General features: G+C 36.1%; 1 protein-coding gene across 1 annotated transcript in view; it reads right to left on the bottom strand.

The window, feature by feature from the left end:
* FAM189A1 (family with sequence similarity 189 member A1) overlaps positions 1-26146 on the bottom strand; it is a 546041-nt gene that overhangs the window by 95160 nt on the left and 424735 nt on the right. The window contains exon 4 of the mRNA XM_027851443.1: positions 25681-25815. Within this exon, the coding sequence (XP_027707244.1) occupies positions 25681-25815 (135 nt within the window). The remainder of the gene's footprint in view (positions 1-25680; positions 25816-26146) is intronic.

Here is a 26146-nt window from a genome sequence, read left to right as displayed (position 1 = left end):
AATAATAGCATTTATATCTTTGTATCTCAAGAATTGTTGTAAGAATCAAATGAGATAATATGCAAAACACTTTGTAAGTGTAAAGTTTAGAAGAAATAAATGCTAGATATTTTTTATTATTGTTGTTGTTATCAATTGATTCCCTAAACCAACCCTTCCTCTATCCTTTTGATCACTCTTCACATGTTTTGTCTGCTAAAATTATACTGGATTCATAAAAGTGAAGAACTATTTAGCCAAACATTAGGTTCTAAACCTTATAACTAGTTTGTCTTTTATCACTCGATAAAAGCAAGTGGTCCCACATTTGGGGCAGCTAGGAGGTACAATGAAGAGAGAACCAGGATTGGAATCAGGAAGACTCATCTTCATGACTTCAAATCCTGCCTCAGACACTTACTACATATGTGACCCTGGGCAAGTCACTTAACTCTGCCTCAGTTCCTCATCTGTAAAAATTATCTGGAAAAGGAAATGGCTAACCACTCCAGTATCTTTGCCAAGAAAACCAGGGTCATGAAGAGCCAGGCACAATTGAAAAATGACTCAACTACACCTATGAACACTAGATCATAGGATCATAGATCTGGAACTGGAATGAATTGTAGAGGTCGTTAGCTCAATACTTTTCATTTACAGAGGCATAGTTAAGTGATTTTCCAAGGTTATACAGGTAGTTAAATAGCAAAATCCAAATCCGAATTCAAGTTTTGTGTCTCTGAGTTCAGCCTTCTTTCCATTGAACTAAAAGTCTTTAAACCAACCTATTTACTTAGAATAGCACTATGACTAGGTCCTATAAACATTCACTTCAGCAAACAATTGGAGAAAAGATCAATAAACAATTTATCTTTAAAAACTGTCTATGTGGTAGTTTTTTTTTTTTTAATTTTTTGGCTAGGCAATGGGGTTAAGTGACCTGCCCAGGGTCACAGAGCTAGTAAGTGTCAAGTGTCTGAGGCTGGATTTGAACTCAGGTCCTCCTGACTCCTGGGCTGGTGCTGTATCCACTGTACCACCTAGCTGCCCCCTATGTGGTAGTTCTGTCCGGCACATACTAGGTGCTGAATAAATGCTAGTTGACTGACTGACAAAACTATTGTAAGGGGAACCCTTGGTCAATTTGTGTTCCCTAATCAATCCCATAAGATTATAGGGTGTTGTCTTTTGGGCACATTGAACCCATTGGATTGGTTCCCACTTCCTGAGACTCAGGGGAATAAATTCTCCCTGGAGAAGCCACCCTCTTTGTCTTCTATAAAAGCAAGCTGTAAAAATCTTCAGATCTGTTCCCACAATGTCTCTTTCTTGGCCTTTCTGATGGAAGAGCAATAAGGTGGGGCAACATGCAAAAGAGATTAAGACTGGGTCAGAAAAGTCAACAGATACTAGGAAAGCACAACCTAAAAGGATTTTTTTTTCCAATGTGGCTTCACAAACTCCCTTTGTATATCTACCATAGGGGCTTTACTAAGTTTGGAAAGGGAGCAGCAGAACTCCTCTGTGAGAGGTTGAAGAATGATTTTTTTTTTTCCTTTGGACAGGACCTAAAAAATAAACAAGGGAACCAAAAGTGTTTTTTGCTCCAAGCACCTGGGGAGCAGATTACTTTTGGAGCAAAGAAAAGAAACTAGAAGAATATATGAATAACTATATTATTTTGAAGCAGACCTTTTTAGCCAAAAACTATCTGGATGCCATTCCTAGTAAGAGGCTGTATGTGGATTGTATTAGTTCGCATATCAGTTGGCAATGGGCAAATGTGCATACCCTCAACTCAAGAACAGATACAGGGTACAGGTCTCAGTCACACAACTACCCAAAAGGGCATAGTCTCTCTAACAATTTCATTTAAATTCTTGTGCATTTGTATTTTCTGCCCGAAACTCTCTCCTGAAGTCTCCTCTCACACCTCCAGTTATGTAATGGATACCACAAACCAAATATCCTACAGCCATATTAAAATCAACACATCCAGAAGTGAATTTCTTTTTTCTCTCCTCTTAACTTTCCTCTTATTCTTATTTTAAAATTTTAAAAAATCAATATATTTTATTTTCCCCCAATTACACATTAAAACAATTTTTAACATTTGTTGTTGTTTTTTTTTTTTTTTTAAGTTTTCCCTCAGTCACCCATGCTCACAACCCTGGTGTCATCCTCGACTCCTCACTCTCACCTCTTGTATCCAAACAGTCATCAATTCCTTTCAATTCTACCTTTGTAATATCTTTTGCATACATCCCTTCTTTTCTTTCACCCTGCCACTACCCTGGTGCTGTCACAATCACCTCATGTCTAGACCACTGAAAAATCATTTTCATTGGTCTCCCTGCTTCAAGTCTCTCCCAGATTCAGTCCACTCTGTACTCAGATACTTACGTGATTTTCCTAAAGGGTAAGTGTGACCATGTTACCCTTCTCTACCCCACTATTCAATGAACTCCACTGGTACCTCCTAAACTCCCTATTATCTTTTGAAATCCTTCATCACCTTCCTCCTTTTCCAGTCTTCTCACCCTTTACTCCCTTCCATATATCCTGTGATGCAGTGATACAGGTCTTTTTTGCTGTTCCTCACACAGGACAGTCCATTTCCCAGCTCTTTGTGCTGTTGCAGGCTGTCCTCCACGTCTGGCATTCTCTCCTTCCACATATCTACCTCTTGACTTCCCTAGCTTCCTTTAAGTTTCAACTAAAATCTCACCTTCTTTTAGAAGCCTTTCCTGATCTCCCTTAATGCCTTCTCTCTGAGATTGTCTCCACTTTACCCTGTATGTAGCTTATTAGTACATAGTTGTTAACATGTCTCTCCCATTAGAAGGCAGGATCCTCTAGGAGGGTCTGTTTTTGCTTAATGCCTAGCATACGGTCTGGCCCATAGTAGTTCCTTAATAAATGCTTATTGATTTGATTTCTATAGCCACAGCCTGGTTTATCTAGAGAAGAATAGAGTTTGGAATCTGAAGAGCTAGGTCAGAGCTCTGCCTCTGATTAGTGAAATGACCAACCATTTTGAGACTTATTTTCCTTGTCTATAAAAAAGATAATGACACATGATGTACCTTCTCCAAAGTTTTCTTTTTGTTTCATAATATATGTGAATAAGGATTTATGTTGATTTAGTTTGGAGGACCTTGTCACATTTTTCATATAATTCTTCTATTTACATTTGTTACATTATAAACAGCTGTTGGTATATAACCTTTATTATCTTCATACTTTTTAGTTATACTTTTTACTTATATTCATTGTGAGTACTACCTAGCAAGATGACCCAAACTTCCATTCAATTGTATTTCTTAATGTGTTTGGGTATAAAAAAAAAATTAAAGTGACTTTTTAAAATTCACCCTTCAAAGAGAACCTGTGAGGTTTCCTTTCATTTATAGAGAAAATATTCATATAGACATTCCTCAGTTTCTCACCTAATAATTGCACTTTAAGAGAACTAAATGCTAATGTTTATACATGCTCTAAGTATTTTGTGATCCTTAGCATCCTTTAGTTTCCTGTCACCTGGTTACTGCTCTAGTGGAGGCAGAAGTGGGCTGCACTGGGCCAAGGACCACTTTATATTTTTATATTTCATCACTCATCATGTCCAAAAAAATTCATCACGTATCCACAAACTTGGTGGTATTTAGCCTTTCTGGATCCAGTTTGGCTAATGCTTCAATAGCAGATGGCTGGACATCAGGCCTGTGCCTGGTGTATTTCAAGCTTGGTACGATCTGAAGACGTTGCTACTCATCATTACTTCCAGAACCTCAGTGAGGCTCTGGAGTAGGACTTTGGTCAAATAGGTACATACACATATACCACCAAGATACAAGCATGTGCATGTATATTTACATACATACATACATACATACATACATGCATACTTTAATTATAGGAGAGCCACCATGATGTCAGGTATTTATATCTTTACAATAACTAAAACCTGTCTCTGACATACAATAGCTCTTGGGCCCACAGGCAGGTCACTTTACTTCTGAGGATCCTACATGATTCTTTACATTCCTTATTTTTTTTTCTTAATTACATGTAAAAACAATTTCAAATTTTTTTTTAAATTTTGAGTTCCAAATTCTTTCTATTCCTCCTTCCCTTCCCCCTCATTGAGAAGGCAAGCAATTTGATACAGATTATACATGTGCAATCAAGCAAAACACATTCCCATATTAGTCATCTACATGCCTCTTAAAGACTCAGTTATAAATCAATTACTCATCTGCCTCAGTGGAAGAAGTTTCCCCTCAAGAGTTCCCTATATTGATGAAATCCCAAATTTGGACCTCCTCCCTCTTTAACATGTATGTAAACTGAGGCATCTACAGACATATATGTTCATCTTTACATAAATATTCACATACACATATACATATATGGTATATACAACATTATTTATACATACATATAATATTCCTTGCCCTTTCCCATACTAGCCAATGACATATTTCCTAACTTCTGACCTTTTCTCCCTCAAAAAAAAAAATGATGGATTTGAAATCCTGTTGCATTTAGCCTTTAGTAAAGGCTATTTTATTTAAGATAGAATCGCATTTCAAAGTGCACAATGAAATGTGCAAATATGTGGTGTCTCAATTTAAACATTTTTTTTCTTACTTTTTTAAAAGAGAAAAAGATAAACATACCAGGCGCTGCAGCATTTCAGAATTATTTCTTTTTTCTTTAAGATTCCCAGACCCTCTTTCACCTTCAGTGGTCTCAGATTGTACCAAGCAAGCATTTACTAAGTGCTTACTATGTGCTGAAGAACAAGTAGAAAGAAAGACAGTCCCTGCCCTCAAGGAGCTTACATTTTAATGGAGGAAGATAACACATTAAAAAAAGATAAAGGGGGAGACAAGGAGATACCAAAGTGAAGGGTGGGGATAGGAATGACTAGCCTTGAGGCCCTCCTTGAATGGAGGTTCTGGAAGAATCTATTCAATCAGACAAAGAGGCCTTAGAGAAGGAGTTTGTTTCCAACTCTCACGTTTCCAGTCCTTAGTGCAGTCACTGTCTAACTGTAGCATCTTCATGTTCTTTTCCTCCCATTTTCTCCTCTTCTGTCTCTGCCTTCATTTCTCTCTACAAAAACTAAGCTATTGCTAGCTTCATATATTTATATAAATATATTATATTGTATATTCAAAACTGATATTGCTGGGATTCTTTCCAGATAATATTTGTTTGTCTAAGTTTTCTGTGAGGGCTATTCATTCCACGGTGATTTCATAGCCTACTTGGCAGTTTCTATTCGTGAAATGCTGCAGGGCCTGGTGTGTTTATCTTTTTCTCTTTATTTCAAATAAGTAAGAAAAAAATTGTCCAAATCGAGACACCTTTTGCTTTGAAATCATATTGCATTTGGGTCCAACCTGAAGAATTCCTCTAAATCTTATGATATTGCATGAGTGTCAATGGAGCACACATGCTGTCATCCAGCTGTCATTAATGAATGACCCACCATTAATAAATGACCCACCACCTGTTCTGGTCATACATTCCTCTGGTAATATCCTTAATGCTGCATGAAGTACTTCATATTACCTTGTATTTACTTATCTATTTACATCTTTGATTCCCAAGTGCAGTGTATTAGTATTCACTGAGTTACTGCTTTTATTTTTTTCTCAGTTCTTCATAAACCATATGCTGCATCCTATTCCTATCCAACATGCTTGTTTCTATTGCCCTTAGGTGAACTATAACTTGAATTTTTCAAAGTTAATGACAGTCCATTCTTTACAGACATATACCTTTATAGGGAAAAATATTGGTATCATGAGGTAGACTTTTATTTCAGGAAAAACTTGGGATCATTAAAAGTATTACATAATTTACTTATTTGAATTCAGTTTACTCTCTTCCTTTTATTCAGTTCCAGCCTCAGCTCATTGTCTATTTGAAGTGTGCACTGAAGATACGTTAATTGACCAGCTCTACAGGGTATCCTTCCACCTGAGAATCTAGACCAGAAGTATCAGCCTCTGCCCACAAAATTCCCAAGTACAGATAGAAACAGAATAAAATATAATTAGGAAAGATTTAACAAAATAAATAAAAATACGATATAGCCTAGGTAATGTGATTTATTGTTTTCTAATTCAATATACAACGCAGGGATCTTAACACCAGTGGTCTAGATGACGGTTATGCTTTATTTAATGATTTTCTCTTGTGCTTATATATGGGCTTCTTTTAAGTAGGTGTGTGTGTGTGTGTGTCTGTGTGTGTGTATAGTTTCTACAAAGTCCCTCAGTTTGGTGCAATCAATATAATGTCATTCACAAAGTAGTGAATTTGGAAGACTTCATCATTTAGACAATGTGTGGGACATCCTCAGAGAAAGTGACAAATATTTTTAACAAACAGATCTTCCCAATTTATACTTTGCTTGGTTATAATGGAGTCATCAAAATTACCAGTTGTTTACATCTTTCAATAAATCTTAAATGCCTTCAATACATACATGGGAAATACTTTGTTGGAGAAGAACCTTCAAGGCAATTTTTGCTTTACCAAAACAAATGTTTTTTCCTTTCTTTTTTATAGTCAACAAAGAAAAAGTAGAGTGGGGTCTTGGTGTCTCTACACCTTACAGTGTGACTACATGGATGTAGTCTATTAAAGAATATCAGGATGTTTATCCGGGAGAAAAGAAGGCTTAATGAGGACATGACAGCTCACACAGGCAAGTATTTGGAAGTCTGTCACGTGGAGAAGGAATCTGATTTGTTGGGTTTAAGTGGCAGAACCAGGAAAATTAGATAAAAGTGTAAAAAAGGTAAATTTAGGCTTGGTATCAGGAAAAAACTTCCTAACAATTAGCGCTGTCCAAAAGTGGAACAGATTTCCTCAAGAGACAGTGAGTTCCCTTCCTTTGAAGTCTTCAAGGACACACTAGATAATCACTTGTCAGATATGATACAGTGAGGATTCCTGTCACAGATGAGATGTATAAAACATCTGAAGAGATCCCTTCTAAACCTCCAATTTTGTGATTGTGTGGCCATTTCCTAAAGTTTGTATACTTTTCCCTCATATCTTCATTGTGATGTGTATGAAGATCATTCTCACAGATTGCAGAAATGAGAAGGATATCTTTTTCAATCCACTCTTCTGCTTTTTTCATCTCCAATTATTCAGTATCTTGAGGTCATCGAGATCTTAAGAAATTATCTCACAACTGTTTTCAAATTGTGTTGTCTCAAGTATGAACCTCCTCTGTATATATTTGGTAAGCCAAGTCCATCTGTCCTTCTTATTTCTTTTCTTTACTTATATTTCTGTTTTTTTCTTTTTTCATGATGGACGGTAAGCATAAATATAGTGGCACCACTGCTACTTGTAGTGTGAATAGTTTGCTAGATTAATCTTGAAAAATATTTTCCACTTTTGTTTGTTGACCTCCTTCCAGGAATAAAAATGGAAGAAGTCCTAACAAGTAATTCCTGTCACTCAACTTCATCTGGGACCTCACTACACTAAGGCAGCCTTTTAATCTCCTCAAATTGATTTCCTATCTCATGCCCCAGAGAAACATTCCAAACTTTTTATTCCTTCCTCAAGCCTCCTTACACCTCTTTCTCCTACTTCTCCTTTAGCTGAAGTCTTTGCTTTTTATTATACTGCAAAGTTCATGTGAACTCCCTCTTTTCCATTCTCTTTGTATCATCTCCTGCTCTTTCCTTTCCCCAAACAAGTGGTCCTTTTTTCTACCAAGGCCAGTTCTGACAATGAGATGGTCCTTTTGCCTACTGAGGTCAACCACTCTACATTTGCACTTGATTCCATCTCCTCATGTCCTGCCTAGCAGACTGAAACCTCAATCATCCCCCTTCTCTCTTGAATCTTCAATCTTTCCAAATTGATTTCTTCTCTACTGCCTTCAAATATAGCCAACTCTTTTTCACTGTTTAAAATAAACAAATCAAAACAAACTCTCACTAGACCCTACAATCTCCTCCAACTATCATCCTAATGCTCTCCTTTCTAGCACAAACTTCTAGAATAAGCTGTCTATACTACTTGCCCTTTCTTTCCTCTCACTCTTCTACCCTCTGCAATCTGGCTTTTGATCTCATGATTCAACTGAGACTGATTCCTTCAACATCACCAATGACTTCTTAATCTTTAAAAAGTAAAATTTTATTGGTATCTTTTGTTTTTACATTCCCCAACTATATTTGTCCTCCATTGCTCTTTACTGTTTGTGTGCTAAATCACTTTATAACCTATCATTTTCCTACAAAAGATTTTAAAAATCAGTTTATATTCTAAACCAGTACTGCCTCTGGCTGTCAAATCTGTCTGGATGGTAAAGAGACCAAGTATTTCCTGGCTAACACATTTTCTACACTCTTTGAAGCGCTGATTGATTTACATACATTAAACTATCATATGCATTGGTAGTAGTCTGTGTGGATGTTTTTTCTTTTATCCACTTCCAGTTTTCTTTGGGGTGGTGGTGGTGGTGGTGATGGCTAGTAGCTTATTTAAATCAGTCAAATTAGAGTTGTTTTAATTTTACATCCCTATTTCTCATTTTCTAATATGGTACTGATGTTGACTTTTTGCTCTAACAAGTTCACAGGCAGCTGACTTGGAAATGCTTCCCATATAGGAAACCAGCTATTTTCTATCTTTCTCTTTAGTTTTTTCTTTTGTTATGTTATTTGCTATTTATGCCATATATCTCCTTACTCTTTACTTAAAAAAAAGTATTCATGATATACAGATATGATTCTTCTATGCAGTCTATAGAGCCTTAAGTCTCTTTAGAAAGTTAAACCTGAGACATATTCTAACATATTTTTCTAAGAGTTTCCAGTTTTTTGATATATCAGACAAAAGTGTCAATGGACTGAAATTATTCAGATAATTGACTCAATTCAATACGTTACATAGCTGTAATCACGCTCGTGCTCTTTTTAATAAGTCACTTCTAAGGATATGACAATGTTGACAGCTTACTTTTAAAATTACACACCAAGCTTTTTATTTCTTTAACAAAGGTAAGGAAGCACTAAAGAGAGATGCGATTTTATTTTGGGATTTTTTTGGTCAATAAAGCATCTTTCTTTATTTTGAATCTTTATCCAAAATGAGATGTAGTAGCATTGTCCTTAAGATAGGAAAACATTTAAAATAAACAATTTACTGCTTTCTGCTCTCCTCTTTATGTAAAGATTTTCTTACCATTATAGTATATGACTTCCAAGCAAATTAGTTTCCATACCAGGAAATACAGAAAGAAAAAAAGCCCTCTTCACTCTTTTGGATGAGGAGTTCATTGTAATCTAATCATACTGACATTCGCAAATGTAGAAGAGAATTAAAACTCTACAAAATATTACAACCGTATGACAGATTGTATAAACTTCCTAAGTTAACAAATCTGCTCATTTTGTACTTTGTATATAATTTCTTTTGTACTGCCTAGAATAATGTCACAGCCCTGAGCCAATTGGTCTTGGCATACAATAGTATCAGAACTATTTTTTTAAAATCTTCATTTTACCTCAATAAATGCTAGTTTTTTTTGGGGGGGGCGTTTAATTTCATTTGAAGGGAACATATCAAGATTTGTTCTTAATGGGAGGCAGAGTGAAAGCAGGGACTCAACTGAGCTCTCCCCCAAATCTCTTCAAATACCTCTAATAAGTGACTCTGAACAAATTCTAGAGTGGCAGAACCCACAAAGGGACAGAGTAAGGCAGATTTCCAACTCAAGACAACCTGTAAAGTAGACAGGAAAGGTTTGTTGCACTGGTCTGAGATAGAAGCATCCAGCGTGCCGGGCACAGTGCAGACCCAGCCTAAGCAAAGCCAGAGCAAGCTTTGGGGGACTGAAACATCAGCAGCAGTTGTGGGTTTCAGTCTTCTTAGCCCATAGACATCAGAGACAACTTAGAAGGTCAGAGGGAGGGGTTTGTCAGAACTGGGTGAGAGAGAAGCACAGTCTAGCACAAGGCTGCAGGGTGTGCCAATATAGCCCCAGCTCCAGGAAACCAGGAGCAGGCCTTGGGAGTGACTGAATCAGCAGCAGTAGTAACAACAGTAGGGGGCAGTGGCTGCTCCTGGAGCTATTAGCCCACAGACTGAATATTTGAAAGTCACCAATTTAGACTTCTGGGAGCCAAGAAGGTGGAGTAAGCAGTAAGTTGCTCTCACCCTCCCTTATTGACCTTGAAAAACCTACAGAATATTGCCCTAGGAAAAATCCTGGAAGAGTAGAGTCAGCAGAAAGACTAGATACAGCAGTCTTTTAGCTCATGAGGTTAGGGGGATTAAGGGGAAAGGTCTGTCTTGTTGTGGCTGAAGGGGACCAGTACAGGAAGGAAAGCATCCCAGTAAGCCAGATGCAAGCCCCACCTCAGCAAACCAATAACCAGGCCCTAATCCCCCAGCACAAGAAGCCTAGGACAGTGTCCCCTGTGCCCCAGAAGCAGAGATCAACTTTAAAAGCCAGAAAAAAGGCACACAACATGAGCAAGAAGCAACACAGAAAAACAATGACCATAGAACAGTAATAACAGGAAAGATCAAAACACAAATTCAAGAGAGGATAACATTGTAATATACCCACATCTGACACCTCAGAGGGGAATATGGACTGGTCTCAACCCCAAAAAGTTTGCTTGGAAAGGTTCAAGAAGGATTTTAAAAATCAAATAAGGGAGGTAGAAGAAAAATTGAACAATTCCTTTAAAAATACAGTTGACAAAATGGAAAAAAATATACTGAAGAAAACAACTCCCTAAAATGTAAAATGGGCCAAATGGAAAAGCTAATTGAGAAAACAATTCATTAAAAAATTATAATTGGATGATTGGAAGGTAATGACTCTATGAGACATCAAGAATCAGTAAAATACAATCAAAAGAATGAAAAAATAGGAGAAAATGTAAAATTTCTCATTGGAAAAAGAACTAACCTGGAAAATAGATCCAGGAGAGATAAGTTAAGAATTATTGGTCTACCTGAAATCCATGATGAAAAAAAGAGCCTGGACAGCATCTTTCAGGGGATCATCAAAGAAAACTGCCCTTAGAGGAGAAGTTCAGGGAGCTACAGGAAGAAATAGACAGCAAATCTATATTAGAGGGGGACCTCAACCTCCCCTTTTCTGAACTAGATAAACTCTAACCATAAAATAAACAAGAAATAAGTTGAGGAGGTGAATACAATTTTAGAAAAGTTAGATATGGTAGACCTCTGGAGAAAATTGAATGGGGATAGAAAGGAATATACTTTTTTCTCAGCAGCACATGGCACTTACACAAAAATTGACCATGTATTAAGGCATAAATATCTCATAATCCAATGCAGAAAGGCAGAAATATTAAATACATCCTTTTCAGATCATGATGCAATAAAAACTATGTGTAAGAAAAGGTCATGGAAAGATAGACTAAAAATTAATTGGAAACTAAATAATGCAATCCTAAAGAATAAGTGAGTGAAACAACAAATGATAGAAATAATCAATAACTTCATTCAAGAGAATGACAATAATGAGACAACATACCAAAACTTATGGGATGCAGTGAAAGCAATTCTTAGGGGAAGTTTTACATCCCTAAATGCTCACATAAATAAAATAGAGAAAGAGGAGACCAATTAATTGGGCATGCAACTAAAAAAAAAAAACTAGAAAAAGAACAAATTAAAAATCCCCAATTAAATTCAAAATTAGAAATACTAAAAACCAAAAGAGAGATTAATAAAATTGAAAGTAAGAAAACTATTGAACTAATAAATAAAACTAAGAGCTGGTTTTAAGAAAAAATCAATAAAATAGATAAACCTTTGGTTAATTTAATTAAAAAAAAGAAAGAAGAAAACCAAATTACCAGTATCAAAAATGAAAAGGGTGAATTCACACCAATGAAGAAGAAATTAAAGTAATAATTAGGAATGATTTTGCCCAACTGTATGCCAATAAATTTGACAATCGGTGAAATGGACAAATATTTACAAAAATATAAATTGCCCAGATTAACAAAAGAGGAAGTAAGATACTTAAATAACCCCATCTCAGAAAAGGAAAATGAACAAGCCATCAATGAACTCCCTAGGAAAAAATCTACAGATCAAGATTTGTTCTTAATGGCATTTACCAAACTTCTCCTAGGTCTAAAGAATTTGGCTATTACAGTACTAATCATTGCTCTTATTTAATATTTACTGAATGCCCTCAATGTGATCCATATAACAATGGCCCTACAGCCCAGAAGGTGATATCACTGAGCAGCCAAAGGAACATTTAACATATGGAATCAAACAACTTTAAGTCAAAACCAGTTTATTTAAACAACAAAGCCCTGCTATTCCACAGGTTTACCTGTTTTCACCCATATTTTGCTTCATTTAATCAAAAGTATGGGTGATATAAAATTTGAAAAGAAAATTTAGTTTGAGTGTCAGATACCAGATTAACCTCAAAATAGTTTTGATTACTTACTTAAAGTGTAGGAAAAGATGAAAATGTAATTAAATATTTTTCTTACCTTCTCACCACAATGCTAAGCATCAAAAATATTTACAGGTATCTCTAGAGCTATCTGAGAACTTTGAGGAATAGTGTTTCTTGAGAATAGATACAGAAATGAAAAAATGAAATACATCTTTCCTCACTGAATGCTTTGACTTCATAGGAACCTATTGCCCTAATGACAAAACACTTAACAGCGTGTAAAAAGGGTTACAAAAAAAGGAACAATGGGTTGTTTTTGGAGATGTCCTCATTAGTGAGGAATGTATACAGTGGAGTAACCAAGGTTATTCAATATGGTTTGGTTAAGAAAGGCAATTATTACATTAATAATTATAGCATTGTAAATTACAAATTGACTGACACAATTCAGTCATGAATATATGAATCTAAAGAGGAAAAAAATCTATTATTAAGAAGCAAATACAGAGACTTTATCAACTTGATGTGATCAATTATCTATATAAATAGGACATATTAATAGACACCAAGTTAGAATGTATAGAAGTTTTTTTTCTAGTACTATGAGATATATGTACTTGTTAACCTTGATATATTAAAAAGGTAATTCTGAGGAGAAATATTTATGATCCACTGAAAATTCTACTATAATTACTTAGGTAGAATTCATTTAAAGAATAAAAAAAAAGCCTAGAATTTTAAAGGAAATAATGAAAAAAAAAGTCAGAATGTACTTCCACACCATAAATTATACTAAAAGGCAGTGATCATTAAAATCACTTGACATTGAAATAAACAATGAAATATCAGAACCAACTTCATTCTACAATGTGGTATTCAATAAACAAGATTATTGAGAAAAGAATAACTTATTTGGAAAGAACTGCTAGCAAATCTGGAAAGTAATTTAGAAGAATATAAGTTTAGACAAATATTTTATACCACTTTGAGCAGCACTTGCAGGTGAGTAGAGTCCCTGATTTGGGTTCTAGGGCACTGGGGTAAGCTGAAGCTTGTAGCAATGGGACAGATGGTAGGAAGCAAGAGTGTTTGTGGTGACAGTGTTTCTGGGGGCCCTGGTCTATGGTTCAGGGGCAGAGAGGAATACCTGAAGTCAGACTCCCAGATAAAGCTCAGAAAAAAACAGCACAAAAACTTGAAGACTGAGATATTATCCCCCCACACTTCAGAACTAGAACCTGACTTTAACACAAAGTTAACGGACAAGAAATAAACCACTAAAAAAATAAAAGCATCAGCAAGAGAAAGAATGCAACCATGGACAGCTACTATGGTGATAAAGAAGATCTGGGTTCAAATTTAGAAGAAGATAATAAGGTTAAAACAGCTACTTTTATCTCAAAGAAAAAAGTAAAATGTCAGAAGTCCAAAAAAGTTTTTGGAAGAGCTTAAAAAGAAATTTAAAAATCAAATAACAAAGGATGAGGAAACATTAGAAAAAAGTAAGAGTAATGCAAGAAAATCAAGAAAATTATAAAAAGAGACAAACCAATTGGGAAAAGAGATCTAAAAAATTATGGAATTAGATAACTCCTTAAAAATTAGAACTGGGCAAGAGGAAGCTAATGACTTCACAAGATACCAAGAAATAATAACACAAAATCAAAAGAATGAAAAAATGAAAAAGCATGCGAAACATCTTATTAGAAAAACAACTGACCTGGAGAACAGACTGAGGAGAGACAATGTAAGAATTGTTAGACTACCTGAAAGTTAAGATTAGAAAGAGTCTAGACATTAAACTTCAAGAGATTATTTAGGATAATTGTCCTGAAGTTTAAAAACAAAAGGGTAAAATAGAAATAGAAACAAATCCACCAATCATCACGTGAAAGAGATCACAACATGAAAACTCACAGGAATACCATAGCTAAGTCTTGAAGCTCCCAAATCAAGGGAAGAATACTATAAGCAACTAGGAAAAATAAACAATTTAAATACTGTGGAGCTACAGTCAGGCTAAAACAAGATTCAACACCTTCTACATTAAAAGCTTGATGAGCATGAAACAGTATATTGCAATCAAGAGTAACTTACTGAGGAAACTAGGTGGCCCAGTGAAGGGTGCACTGGCCTTGGTGTCAGGAGGACTTGAATTCAAATCCAGCCTCATACACTTAACACTAGCTGTGTGACCCTGGACAAGTCACTTAACCCCTATTGTCTCACCAAAAAAACCCCCAAAAAAACAAAAACAAAAGCTTACCCAACAAACCTCTCTGTTATCCTGAATTGAAAAAAAAAAAAAGGATATTTATTGAACTAAAGGACTTTCAGGTATTTGTGAAGAAAAGACCAGAACTGAATGGAAAATTTGACCTACCAGACTCAAGAGAAAAATAAGAAGATAAACATTGAAGATCAATTATAAAGAACTTAATAATGTCAAAATCTTTACTTCTAATATGGGAAAACATTATTTGTAACTCTTAAGAATGTTACCATTACTTGACTAGTTTGAAAGAGCACACATATATAGAAGGCTTGGAGTTGAGTTGAATATTATGGGATGATCCTAAAAAATAAAATTGTGTAGGAGAGGTAAAATGGAGCAATTATTTCACAGAAATGAGGGACTGTTACAGCAGAGGTAGGAGGGGTGAAGGGTGGGTATTGCTAGAACCTTATTTGCATCAGAACTTGGTTAATGAAAAAATAATGCATGCATCTAGAAGGGTATAAAAGTCTTCTTGACTTACAGAGAAATAGGAGGGCAAGGGGATAGGATAAAAGAAGGACTTGCAGAAGGGTTTACAGATAAAAAAATAGGAGCTTAAGGTGAGAGGATAGGGGAGAAATTCTTAAAGGGGGAGAGGATAAGAGAAAGAAAATTAGGATAGTGAGTACTTTAAGTAATAGGAGGATAAGGGAAGAGGATAAGGGAAGGATTCTTTGAGGGGGTGTGGATTAGGGAGGCAGGGGTTAGAAATCAATTAGACATTTAAGAAGGGATAGAGTAAAAAAAGAAGAGAAGGATAAACAGTGACAATAAATAGGATGGAGGGAAATGCACAAGTAGTAACTGTAACTTGGAATATGAATGAGAAGAACTCACCCATAAAATGGAAATGGATAGCAGAATGGTTAAAAACCAGAATCTGACAATATATTGTTTATAGTAAACACATTTTAAAATGACAGATATATAGAGTAAAAATAAAGGCTGGAGTAGAATTTATTATGCTTCAGGGGTTTTGCACAGCTGTTCACAACTTGACCAACAGTCCATGGATGTCCCTATTTCCCCACATCACCTCCAACATTTGTCATTTTCATTTTCACATTATTTTCTATTTTTTCATTCTTTTGGATTTGTTTTACATTGTCTTGACTTCTCATAAAGTCATTAGCTTCCAATTGCCCCATTCTAATTTTTAAGGAAGTATTTTCTTCAGTAAGCTTTTGGGCTTCCTTTTCCATTTGGCCAATTTTGCTTTTGAAGGCATTCTTCTCCTCATCAGCTTTTTGTACCTCTTTTGCCATTTGTGTTAGGCTATTTTTTAAGGTGTTATTTTCTTCAGTATTTTTTTGGGTCTCCTTTAGCAAGCTGTTGACTTGTTTTTCATGATTTTCTTGCATCACTCTCATTTCTCTTTCCAGTTTTTCCTCTAGTTCCCTTACTTATTTTCAAATCCTTTTTGAGTTCTTCCATGGCCTGGGACCATGTCATATTTTTCTTGGAGGCTTTGAATGTAGGAGCTTTGACTTTGTTGTTTACTTCTGGTTGTATGTTTTGATCTTCTTTGTCATCAAAGTAATATTCTATGGTCTGATTCTTTTTTTGCTGCTTGCTCATGATCCCAGCCAATTACTTGAGTTATAGATCCTTTGTTAAGGTAGGGGTCTGCTTCCAGTGTGGAGAATGTACTGTCCCAAGCTTCAGGGGATTTTGTGCAGCTGTTTTCAGAGATGCTTCTAAGGACCTATAAATTTTCAGTTCTTCCAAGATGGCATGATCAAGGGCAAGGTATTTACTCTTTTCCTGGTCTGTGCTCTGTGAGTGACCACAGCACTCTTTTCTGCCTTGGAACTGTGAGGAGGATTTCCTCTCCACCACCACTACCAGCTCCACCATGCCAGTGCTCCTCCTTGCCCCAGGACTACCACCCAGAACTGTGACCCAGATCCAAGCATGGTCAAAGCAAGAGAATCCTGCCTCATCACCAGCAAAGAGGTCCCTGCAATCCCCCTCTGATCAGCCACTTGATTTTCCTTCAGTCTGTAGGCTGGAAGTTCCAGAAGCAGTCGCTGTGCCCCAGGACCAGGCGCAGGGACTGAGGCTGGGACCGCGCTTCTCTCTCACCGTAGTCACACACTTTTCCTCCTGACCTTCTAAGTTGTCTTTGGCCTTCATGGGTTGAGAAGTCTGGAAAGCACCACAGCTGCCTGTGATTCAGTCCTCTGAGGGCTGCTCCAAGTTTGCTGAGGCCTGTTTGCCTGTGCGCCCAAGCTGAACTGTGCTCTCCACCTGGCGTGATATACCTTTTCCAATCAACTATCCAGGTTGTCTTGGGCTGGAAATTTGTTTCACTTTGTCTTTGTGGGTTCTGCTGCTTTAAAATTTGTTTAGAGCCATTTTTTACAGGTATTTGGAGGGGTTTGAGGGAGAGCTCAAGCAAGTCACTGCTTTTACTCCACCATCTTGGCTCCACCCCCAATCTTGTCATTTTCATTTTCTATCCTATTAGTCAATCTAATAGGTATGAGGTAGTACCTCAGAATTGTTTTAATTTGCATTTCTCCAATCAGTAGTGATTTAAAGCATTTTTTCATATGGTTATAGATAACTTTGGTTAGTTCATCTGAAAGCTATTCATTTTTCATCATTTATCAAATGTGAAATAGCTCTTATTTTAATAAATTTGACACTTCTCTACATATTTGAGAGATGAGGCCTTTATCAGAAAAAATTGCTTAATTTTTTTTTTCACAGTTATGATTGCTAACTGTATTTCCCTCCATCCTTTCCCCCCTCTGTTTATTCTATTCTTGGTTTCCTTTCATCCTCTCTTTCCTTAAAAGTGCTTTGCTTCTGACTACTGCCTCCTCCAATCTGCCCTTCCTTCTATGAGCATCCCCCAATCCTCTTATCTCCTTTCCTTCTTACTTTCTGGTAGGACAGGATAGATTTCTATACCCAATTGAATGTGTATGTTATTCCCTTTTTGAACCAATTCTGATGACAGTAAGGTTCATGCATTCCCTGTCACCCCTACCTTCCACTGTAAAAGCTCTTTTGTGCCTCTTTTATGTCATATAATTAATCCCATTTTACCTCTCCCCATTTCCTTTCTCTCAGTGCATTCCTCTTTCTCACCCCTTAATTTTAGTTTTTTAGATATCATCCCATCATATTTAACTCACATCTATGCCCTCTGTCTATATATACTCTTTCTAACTGACATAACAATATGAAAGTTTATGAGTTACAAGTATCATCTTCCCATGTGAACATAAACAGTTTAACCTTATTGAGTCCCTTATGATTTTCCATTCCTGTTTACCTTTTTATGCTTTTCTTGAGACTTGTATTTGTAAATCAAATTTTTCTATTCATCTCTTTTCATCAAGAATGCTTGAAAGGCTATTTCATTGAATAGCCATCTTTTCCCCTGAAAGATTATGCTAAATTTTGCTGGGTAATTGATTCTTGGTTTTAATCCTAGCTCCTTTGCCTTCTAAAATATCATATTCCAAGCCCTCTAATCCTTTAATGTAGAAGCTGCTAAATCTTGTGTTATCCTGACTGTAGCTCCATGATACTTTAATTGCTTCTATCTGTTTGCAATATTTTCTCCTTGACCTAGGAGCTATGTAATTTGCCCATAATATTCCTGAGAGTTTTCATTTGGGATCTCTTTTAGGAGGTGATTGGTGAATTCTTTCAATTTCTGTTTTACCCTCTGATTCTAGAATATAATATCACAGCAATTTTATTCAACAATTTTTTTTTTGGCTAGGCAATGGGGTTAAGTGACTTGCCCAGGGTCACACAGCTAGCAAGTGCTATGTGTCTGAGGCCAGATTTGAACTCAGGTCCTCCTGAATCCAAGACCAGTGCTCTATCCACTATGCCACCTAGCTACCTCTCAATAATTTCTTGAAAAATGATATTTAGGCTCTTTTTTGATCATGACTTTCAGTAAATTCAATAATTTTTAAAATTGTCTCTCCTGGATCTATTTCTAGGTCAGTTGCAATGAGTTATTTCACATTACTGTCTCTTTAAAAATTCTTTTGGTTTTGTTTTATTGTTTCTTGATGTCTCATAGATGTCTTGATATCTCATTAGCTTCCACTTTTTCAATTCTAATTTTTAAGGAATTATTTTCTTCAGTGAACTTTTGTACCTCCTTTTACATTGGTTCAATCCAACTTTTTGATTGAGTTCAATCCGACTTTTCTTCAGTGAATTTTTATGTCTCTTCTTCTATTTGGCCAATTTTGCTTTTTAAGGAGTTCTTCTCTTTAGTGAATATTTGTTTATCTTTTCCCATTTGACCAATTTTGCTTTTCAAGTTAGTCTTCTCCTCATTGGAGAAGTACCTATTTTACCATTTGGCATTTTCTGGTTTTTTTTGCTCATGGTGTTTGCTTATTTCCTGGCCTTTAAAGAGATGGAGCTCTCTTGCTGGGGAGCATAGGGCACTGACGCAAGCTTCTTGTATTGGGAACCTAGAGCCTGGCCACTGGCTGTATGTGCTGGGGCCTCAGATGTTGGCAGTCGGAGGCTGTAGGGTTCCAGAAGCTTAGTTGGTGTTGGGCTGGAATCAGCAAGGCTGGAACTCTAGGGCAACTCTAGGTTGCCTGCTTTTCCTTTCCTTTCTTCAGTTCCTTTCAGATGGATGTTGCAGCATGTTTATCTGCCTGGGGCCCTTTATAGTGCTGCTTCCTTTATTTTTGCTGAGACACTGGGACATCCAGTTGCTGTGGAATGCTGGTGGTTTTCCAAGCTGGTTTCCACTGGTTCCCCCACCCTCACTGAGGCACTCAGGGGTCCAGGTGTTGGTGTTTGCCTACTCCATTACCTGGGTTTCAGGATCTCCTCCTGGTATGCTGAGGTGGGGCTTTCTACTAGCTTGCTGGAACACCTCCTGTTCTGTACTGCTTCCCTTCCCCCAGGGCAAGAGGGCCCTTTCCTGTTAATCCCTCAAGCTACCTGGGCTACAGGACTGCTGTACCCCATCTTTCTTCTGGTTCAGCTGTTCCAGGGTTTTTCCTTGGGCAATATTTTCTGGCTTTTCAGAGGTTATTACAGGAGGGTAAGAGCAACTTACCTCTTACTCCACCATCTTGGCTCCCCTATTCTGTTTTTAAGGTGCTATTTTCTTCAGTTTTTTTGTGCCACCTTTACCAAGCTATTGATTCTTTTTTTCATGATTTTCTTCCATCAATCTCATTTCCCTTCCCAATTTTTTCTCTACCTCTCTTACTTGATTTTTAAAATCCTTTCTGAGCTCGTCTATGGCTGAGACCAATTCATATTTTTCTTTAAGGCTTTGGATGTAGGAGTTTTGACTTTGTTGTCTTCTTCTAAGTGTATGTTTTGATCTTCCTTATCACCAGAATAACTTTCTTTAGTCAAAATTGCTTTCTATTATTTAATTATTTTTCCAGCCTATTTCTTGACTTTTAATTCTTTGCTAAATTGGGTCTCTGCTTACTGGATGAAGGGTGCACTTTTCCAAGATTCAGGGGTTTTGCACAGCTGTTTTCAGAGATATTTCTAGGGACCTGTAAGTTTTCAGTTCTTCCAAGGTTGTATGATCTAAGGAGAGATGTGTTTACTACTCTCTTGGCTTGTTCTCTGTTCTGTGAGTGACCACAAGCTCTCTTCTATGACTGCAAGCTCAGGTGTGCTAGGGCTCCTCTTCACCCTGGGACTGCCACTCAGGACTGCAACCTGGATCCAAGTATGAGCAAAACAATGGAGTCCTGCCCCCAGTGCCAGCAAAGAGACCCCTGTAATCTCCTGACCAGTTGACTCCCTTACTAACTGTGGTCTGAGAGGTCTGAAAGCAGCCACTAGTGCTGCTGCTGATTCAGTCACTCCTGAGGTCTGCTTCTTGTTTGTTTGGGCCTGGTCTGTGCTGGTGCAGGCTGCACTAGACTGTGCTCCACTCTTACCCATTGTGACAGACCTTTCCTGTCAACCTTCTAAGTTTTCTTGGGCTGGAAAATTATTTTACCCCATCCTTTTGTGGGTTCTGCCACTCTAGAACTGGGCTACATTAGGAGCAGTCCCAGTTTTAGGGAACAGGGAGGTGATAATCACCTATTCTCTGTACTCTGCCCTTGTCAGGTTCTGGGGACCATATTTTAAGAAGCACATGGATAATCTGGAGGTTGTCCAGAAAATTGCAACCAGTCTGATGAAGGGCCTTGAGTTCATGATATGTGAAGAACTAGGAATGTTTAACCAGGAAAGAAGACTGGGGTAGTAGGAGAGTAGAGGACACTATAAAAACTATGTTCAAGTATGTTACGAGATTTCATGTAGAGAAGGAATTTAACTTTTTATTTTTGGTTCCAGAGGGTCAAAACAGTAGTTGGCAGTTGAAACAAGGTAAATATAATCTATTTGTGGAGGTGAATAGGAACTATTTCCTAACAATAAGAGATCCAGAAGTGGAATGTGCTGCTTTAAGAGGTGGTGGGTTCCTTTTCTCTTCCTTTTTCCATCATTGGGGTCTTCAAACAGAGGCTAGACAACCACCTGGCAGTCATGTTACACTGGAGATTCCTTTGTGTATGGATTCAACTAGGTGAACATTGATGTCCCTTCCAATTCTCAAATTCTATGATTCTGTATTCTTGCAATTTGACAGGAGGGCAGGAAAGCTGATTGAATAGGGGGGTCATATGGTAAGACGTGTTTAGGAAAAACTGCTTTGGTAATAGTATGCAGAATAAAGTGGGAAGAAACCTGAGGATCCCACCTTCACAGTGAATTTATAGAGTATCAGAGAATATGCAGCCTTAATTTAGTAGATTTTGTCAAATTTTTCATAAGATGTATTGATTTCTTCATTCTCTCCAACAGATAATGGTGCATAAAATGCAATTATCTTCATTGTTACTTGTTTGTTTACATTCATAATTAACATTAGTGGAGGAAGTGACCAAGTATCCTATGAAATGAAATTTTTTTTGCTGCCTCTTTGTACAGCCTGATACTAACACTGTATTCTCCTTTATTCACCTTTTCATGGTGAATATTTAAGGTTCCTTTCATTTGGCTGCAATTTTTTTCACATTTTCTGATTTATTTCAGAGTTGTTGTTGTGGTTGAGTTGCATCCAACTCTTTATGACCCCATTTGGGGTTTTCTTGGCAGAGACACTGGAGTAGTTTGCCACTTCCTTCTCCAGCTCATTTTACTGAAGAGGAAACTGAGACAAACAAGGTTAAGTGTCTTGCCGAGGCTCACACAGCTAATAAGTGTCTGAGGCCAGCTTTGAACTCAGGAAGATGAGTCTTCCTGATTCCAGACCCAAAAATATATCCACTGCTCCACCTAGCTGCCCCCTTCTTTCACAGACATAATGTCAAAAGAGGTGTAACTTAGTTTCTCTAGTGGTATATCAACTCAAAACAGTACCAATAATTGAACAACATTTGTGGATGGTTGAAGATTTTTATCACTCTCTGCTCCCCTACTATTATCATTGCTAAACTGGAAGAGTACCAACCAGGGCTCACGGTTTTGTTAATCATGTAGGAGATAAACTACTAGTGATGAGACTTTCTGTATTCAGAAAGGCTGACTCTCAAGTAATAAAAACAATATTATCACCAGTTCTAAACACAAATTCCTTCTAGCATAGTAGAAGGTTAGAACTTTTGATTTCTAAATCTAATATTTGAGATACCAGCATGTCCTTTATACAACAATGAATTGTCTGTACAGTACTTTAGTGGAAGTAGTTTATTATAATTAGATATGTTTATATAGATTTTCTGTAGTCACAAACATTCTAAGGACAACTTAATTAGGTTTAATTTAATCAAGGGGGAAAAAGAACATAATTGTCTAGATTTCAATTTAGACATGAAGTGGATAATTCTAATACTGAAATATAACATGGAGGGAGTTTAAAGCCATCATGATGTAGCAGATACAGTGACTGACAGGTAGCCAGGAAGATATGAGTTTCATTTCTTCCTTAATTACAATTTATGGGACACTGGGCAAGTCATTTAACCTCTCTTGGCATCAGTTTTCTCATCTGTAAAATAAGGATCATAATAGCACTTGTTATACCCATCAATTGGGGAATGACTAAACAAGTTGTAGTATATGAATGTAATGAAAAACTATTGTTCCATGAGAAATGGTGAGTATGTGGACTTCAGAAAAACTTGGAAAGACTTGCATAAACTGATGCTGAGTGAAGTGAGCAGAACCAGGAGAACACTGTACACAATCAACAGCAATATTGTGTGATGACCGACTTTGTTAGACTTAGTTCTTCTGAGTAACACAATGATCTAAGACCATTCCAAAAGACCCATGATGGAAAATGCTATCCACATCCAGGGAAAGAATTATGGAGTCTGAATGCAGATGAAGCATACTATTTTTTTTCTGTTGTTTTTGTTTTTTTCTGTCTCATGGTTTTTCCTTTTAGTTCTGATTCTTCTTTCACAATAAGACTAATGTGGAAATATGTTTAATATCATAAAAAATTTGCAAAGTGAAAAAACAATAACAGTACTTCTTTAAAGGGTTATTAGAATCAAATGAGATCATATATGTTAAGCACTTCATAAACTTCAAGGTGTTATATAAATGTTAGTTATTTATATAATTTGACAAATGTTTATTTAGTATCAGAGGATATAATCTTTAAATATTAATGTACATCACTAAACCTATCTGCAAAAACTTCAGTGTGAAAGAATATAGATAAATCTTCACTGAGCATTCAATATAAACATATCTTAACAGAAATCACAGATTCAATACAAATTACTATTCTTTCCAGAGATTACAGAACCATATATGAAAGGGCTAAAGGAAAACCAGTGAGAAAAATGTTAAGTGACAAACATACCAGCTTATTAGGGAAAGAATGCATATAGTATATACTTGACTTTCATTTAGAAGTTGGAGAATTATCCAACCATTCACTGAAAGTCATGAAATGTTGCAGCCCTTTATACAAATTAGTCTGATACATTAACATACTTGTGAGTATGGTACATTAGTCAGAAAATAGACAACTTGAAAATTTGTTTTCCTACAAAACATTGACAACACAATGATTCATGTCTGCCACAAGTGAGGCAGCTGAGGGCACGGAAGGAGAGCTGCTCTCAGGGTCAGTAAGATCCAGATTCGAGTCTTGCCTCTGATATTTGCTGGGTGTGTGACCCTAGTTAGGTCATTTAACTCCTAGGCAACTGCACTATCAGTTGACAGAAGGTGCTGATATGCTTTCGTAGAGGATGTTCTCTCTTAGGCAAGTTCCCTATAATAATGAAATAGCTCCAATTGCTATTCCTTTCAAAGTCTCATATGAACTTCAAGTTCATTTATTTCAGTATGATTCATCAAAGGTTCATGAATCATACAAATATTGCTTTACTTGGCACCATATAAAGGTAAATTACTTCTCTTATTACATTTTCTAGATTCTCTATCTATAGGTAGGTAGCTAACTGTGTAAATATAATCAGGCCTAAATATGATATAAATACTAACTTCCTTTCTTCAAACAACTAAGAAATTCTTTCCTGAACTTTAGAGTATTAAAAAACTCTTCAGATACAAGGTTCAGGGCTTGGTTGAACTCTGTAAAGAGGCTATAACACTCAAATTTCCTTCAAAATTCAGTTTTCAGATGAGTATGTTATAACTTAAGATGGAGTAGAGTAAGGAGAAGCTACTTTCTAGTTCTTTGTAAAAATTCCATTTTATTTTAATCTTCGTGAGGTGGTAAAATGCATCCAATAACCTTTTTTCCTGTTTCTTCTTGTATCTACACTGGCAAATGGAAAGAATGATAGGGGAAAAAAAAGGTAAAGGGATTGGAGATGGAGGGAAAACAGATACTTTTTTAATCCTATTTAAGTCCTGTTTCTACTAAAATATTCAGTAAAGAATAAAGCTCTGTGTTCTTACCACAGCTGTTCTCTCTTTACAAAAAAACAGATAGCAATTACTAATCATAATTAGAGAAAGTGAACACCCTCAGTGACAGTTGCTGCCCTGATTAGTTATAATTTGTTCATTTGCCTCATCAGACATCTTTCTCTTTATGAACAAAGTCAAAAGGCAAAGATGTTGCAACTTTGTTCAAGGAAATGGGATCTGATCTTTAAGTATCAACATTTTGGTAATTTTTTCTATATATTTCAGTCATTTTAAATTAATGCATGATGTTAATTATCTGAGATTATGTCAAATATAAGCACAAGTATAATTTATATTTGAAAAAATATCTTAGTTTGACTTTGCATATTATAAACATTCTTACAAGAAACAAAGCTTTTAAAAAATATCCTGACACCCACAAATAAGAATTATCACCATATATTGCAAATTGTCTTCCTTCAGTCATAAATATCAATTTTTAAAACAGTTGCATCCTTGGAAAATAGGAGAGAAATGATCTTTAATACTTTTTTTAAAAAAACTTCTTATTCTTACATATATTTTTAGCAACCCCAAATTTATAAAAACTACCTCAACTGCCTTTTTATGCAGTTGAAAGAAAAAGAAATGGAGTAATTTAAACAATTGTTCTAGCCAATTTTCTTTAATCAGTTGCTATACACTGGAAAAAACTACTGAGAGATGGGATATCTATTTCTTTGAATATTTAAAAAAAATAACCATCTGTCCAGGGAAGTAGTGAACTTCATGACTAGATGGTATTTAGAGGATGTTCTCAACTTTTAGTTCCCTATTTTGTATATTATATAGAAGCAGCAAAATAAAGTAGCAGATTCTCTTTTCACTTTAATTAAAAGTAAAATGAAATATGGCAAACAGTAGCTATGAAAATGTTTGTAATTGACATTGTTACTACTTATTAAATGTCAGAATTATTTTTCCCTCTTGATTTTGACCTATGCTGATGAATAAACTAGAAAAAAGAAATGTGTAGTTTAATAATTCTTTTAAATGTTTGTGACAGACTGATCCAAAGCAGTGAACAAAAGAGCCCAATCCTCCTCACCTTTAAAGTCAGTCTCACAGCATTACAATCTTCCTGAAGTGGGTTCAGTTTCAGGGTTTCACCAAGATTGCTGCAGCCTGATGACTGATGTTGCATTTCACAGCAAACACAGACTTCAACGCTGTCAAATTTTATCTAAAGAAAAGAGCACAAAAAAGTTATAATCAAAGCAAGATTTTAATCTTTTCCATTTTAATTTTACCTGGAAAATTAACAAGCACTATCAATTAAAGGTAAAAATATCTCAAAGTTTCTTTTGTATAATTAGCAGAGCCAACTGTTTCTGTTGACAAGTGCAATGAAAAATAAGGTTAGAAAATATGTGAAAAATAAAAAGATATACTGTTCTTAAAATACTCTTAATAAATGAGAAAACTAATCTGAGGGATATTATACTACTTGTGAGATGAATTACTGAAAAGAATATGAAAATTAAATGATTCAAAGTGTAGAAAGCAAAGGCTAA

This window comes from Vombatus ursinus, unplaced genomic scaffold, assembly GCF_900497805.2.
Source record: "Vombatus ursinus unplaced genomic scaffold, bare-nosed wombat genome assembly UNPS02009205.1, whole genome shotgun sequence".
NCBI classification, from domain to species: domain Eukaryota; kingdom Metazoa; phylum Chordata; class Mammalia; order Diprotodontia; family Vombatidae; genus Vombatus; species Vombatus ursinus.
This window is presented reverse-complemented; position numbering and strand designations above follow the sequence as displayed.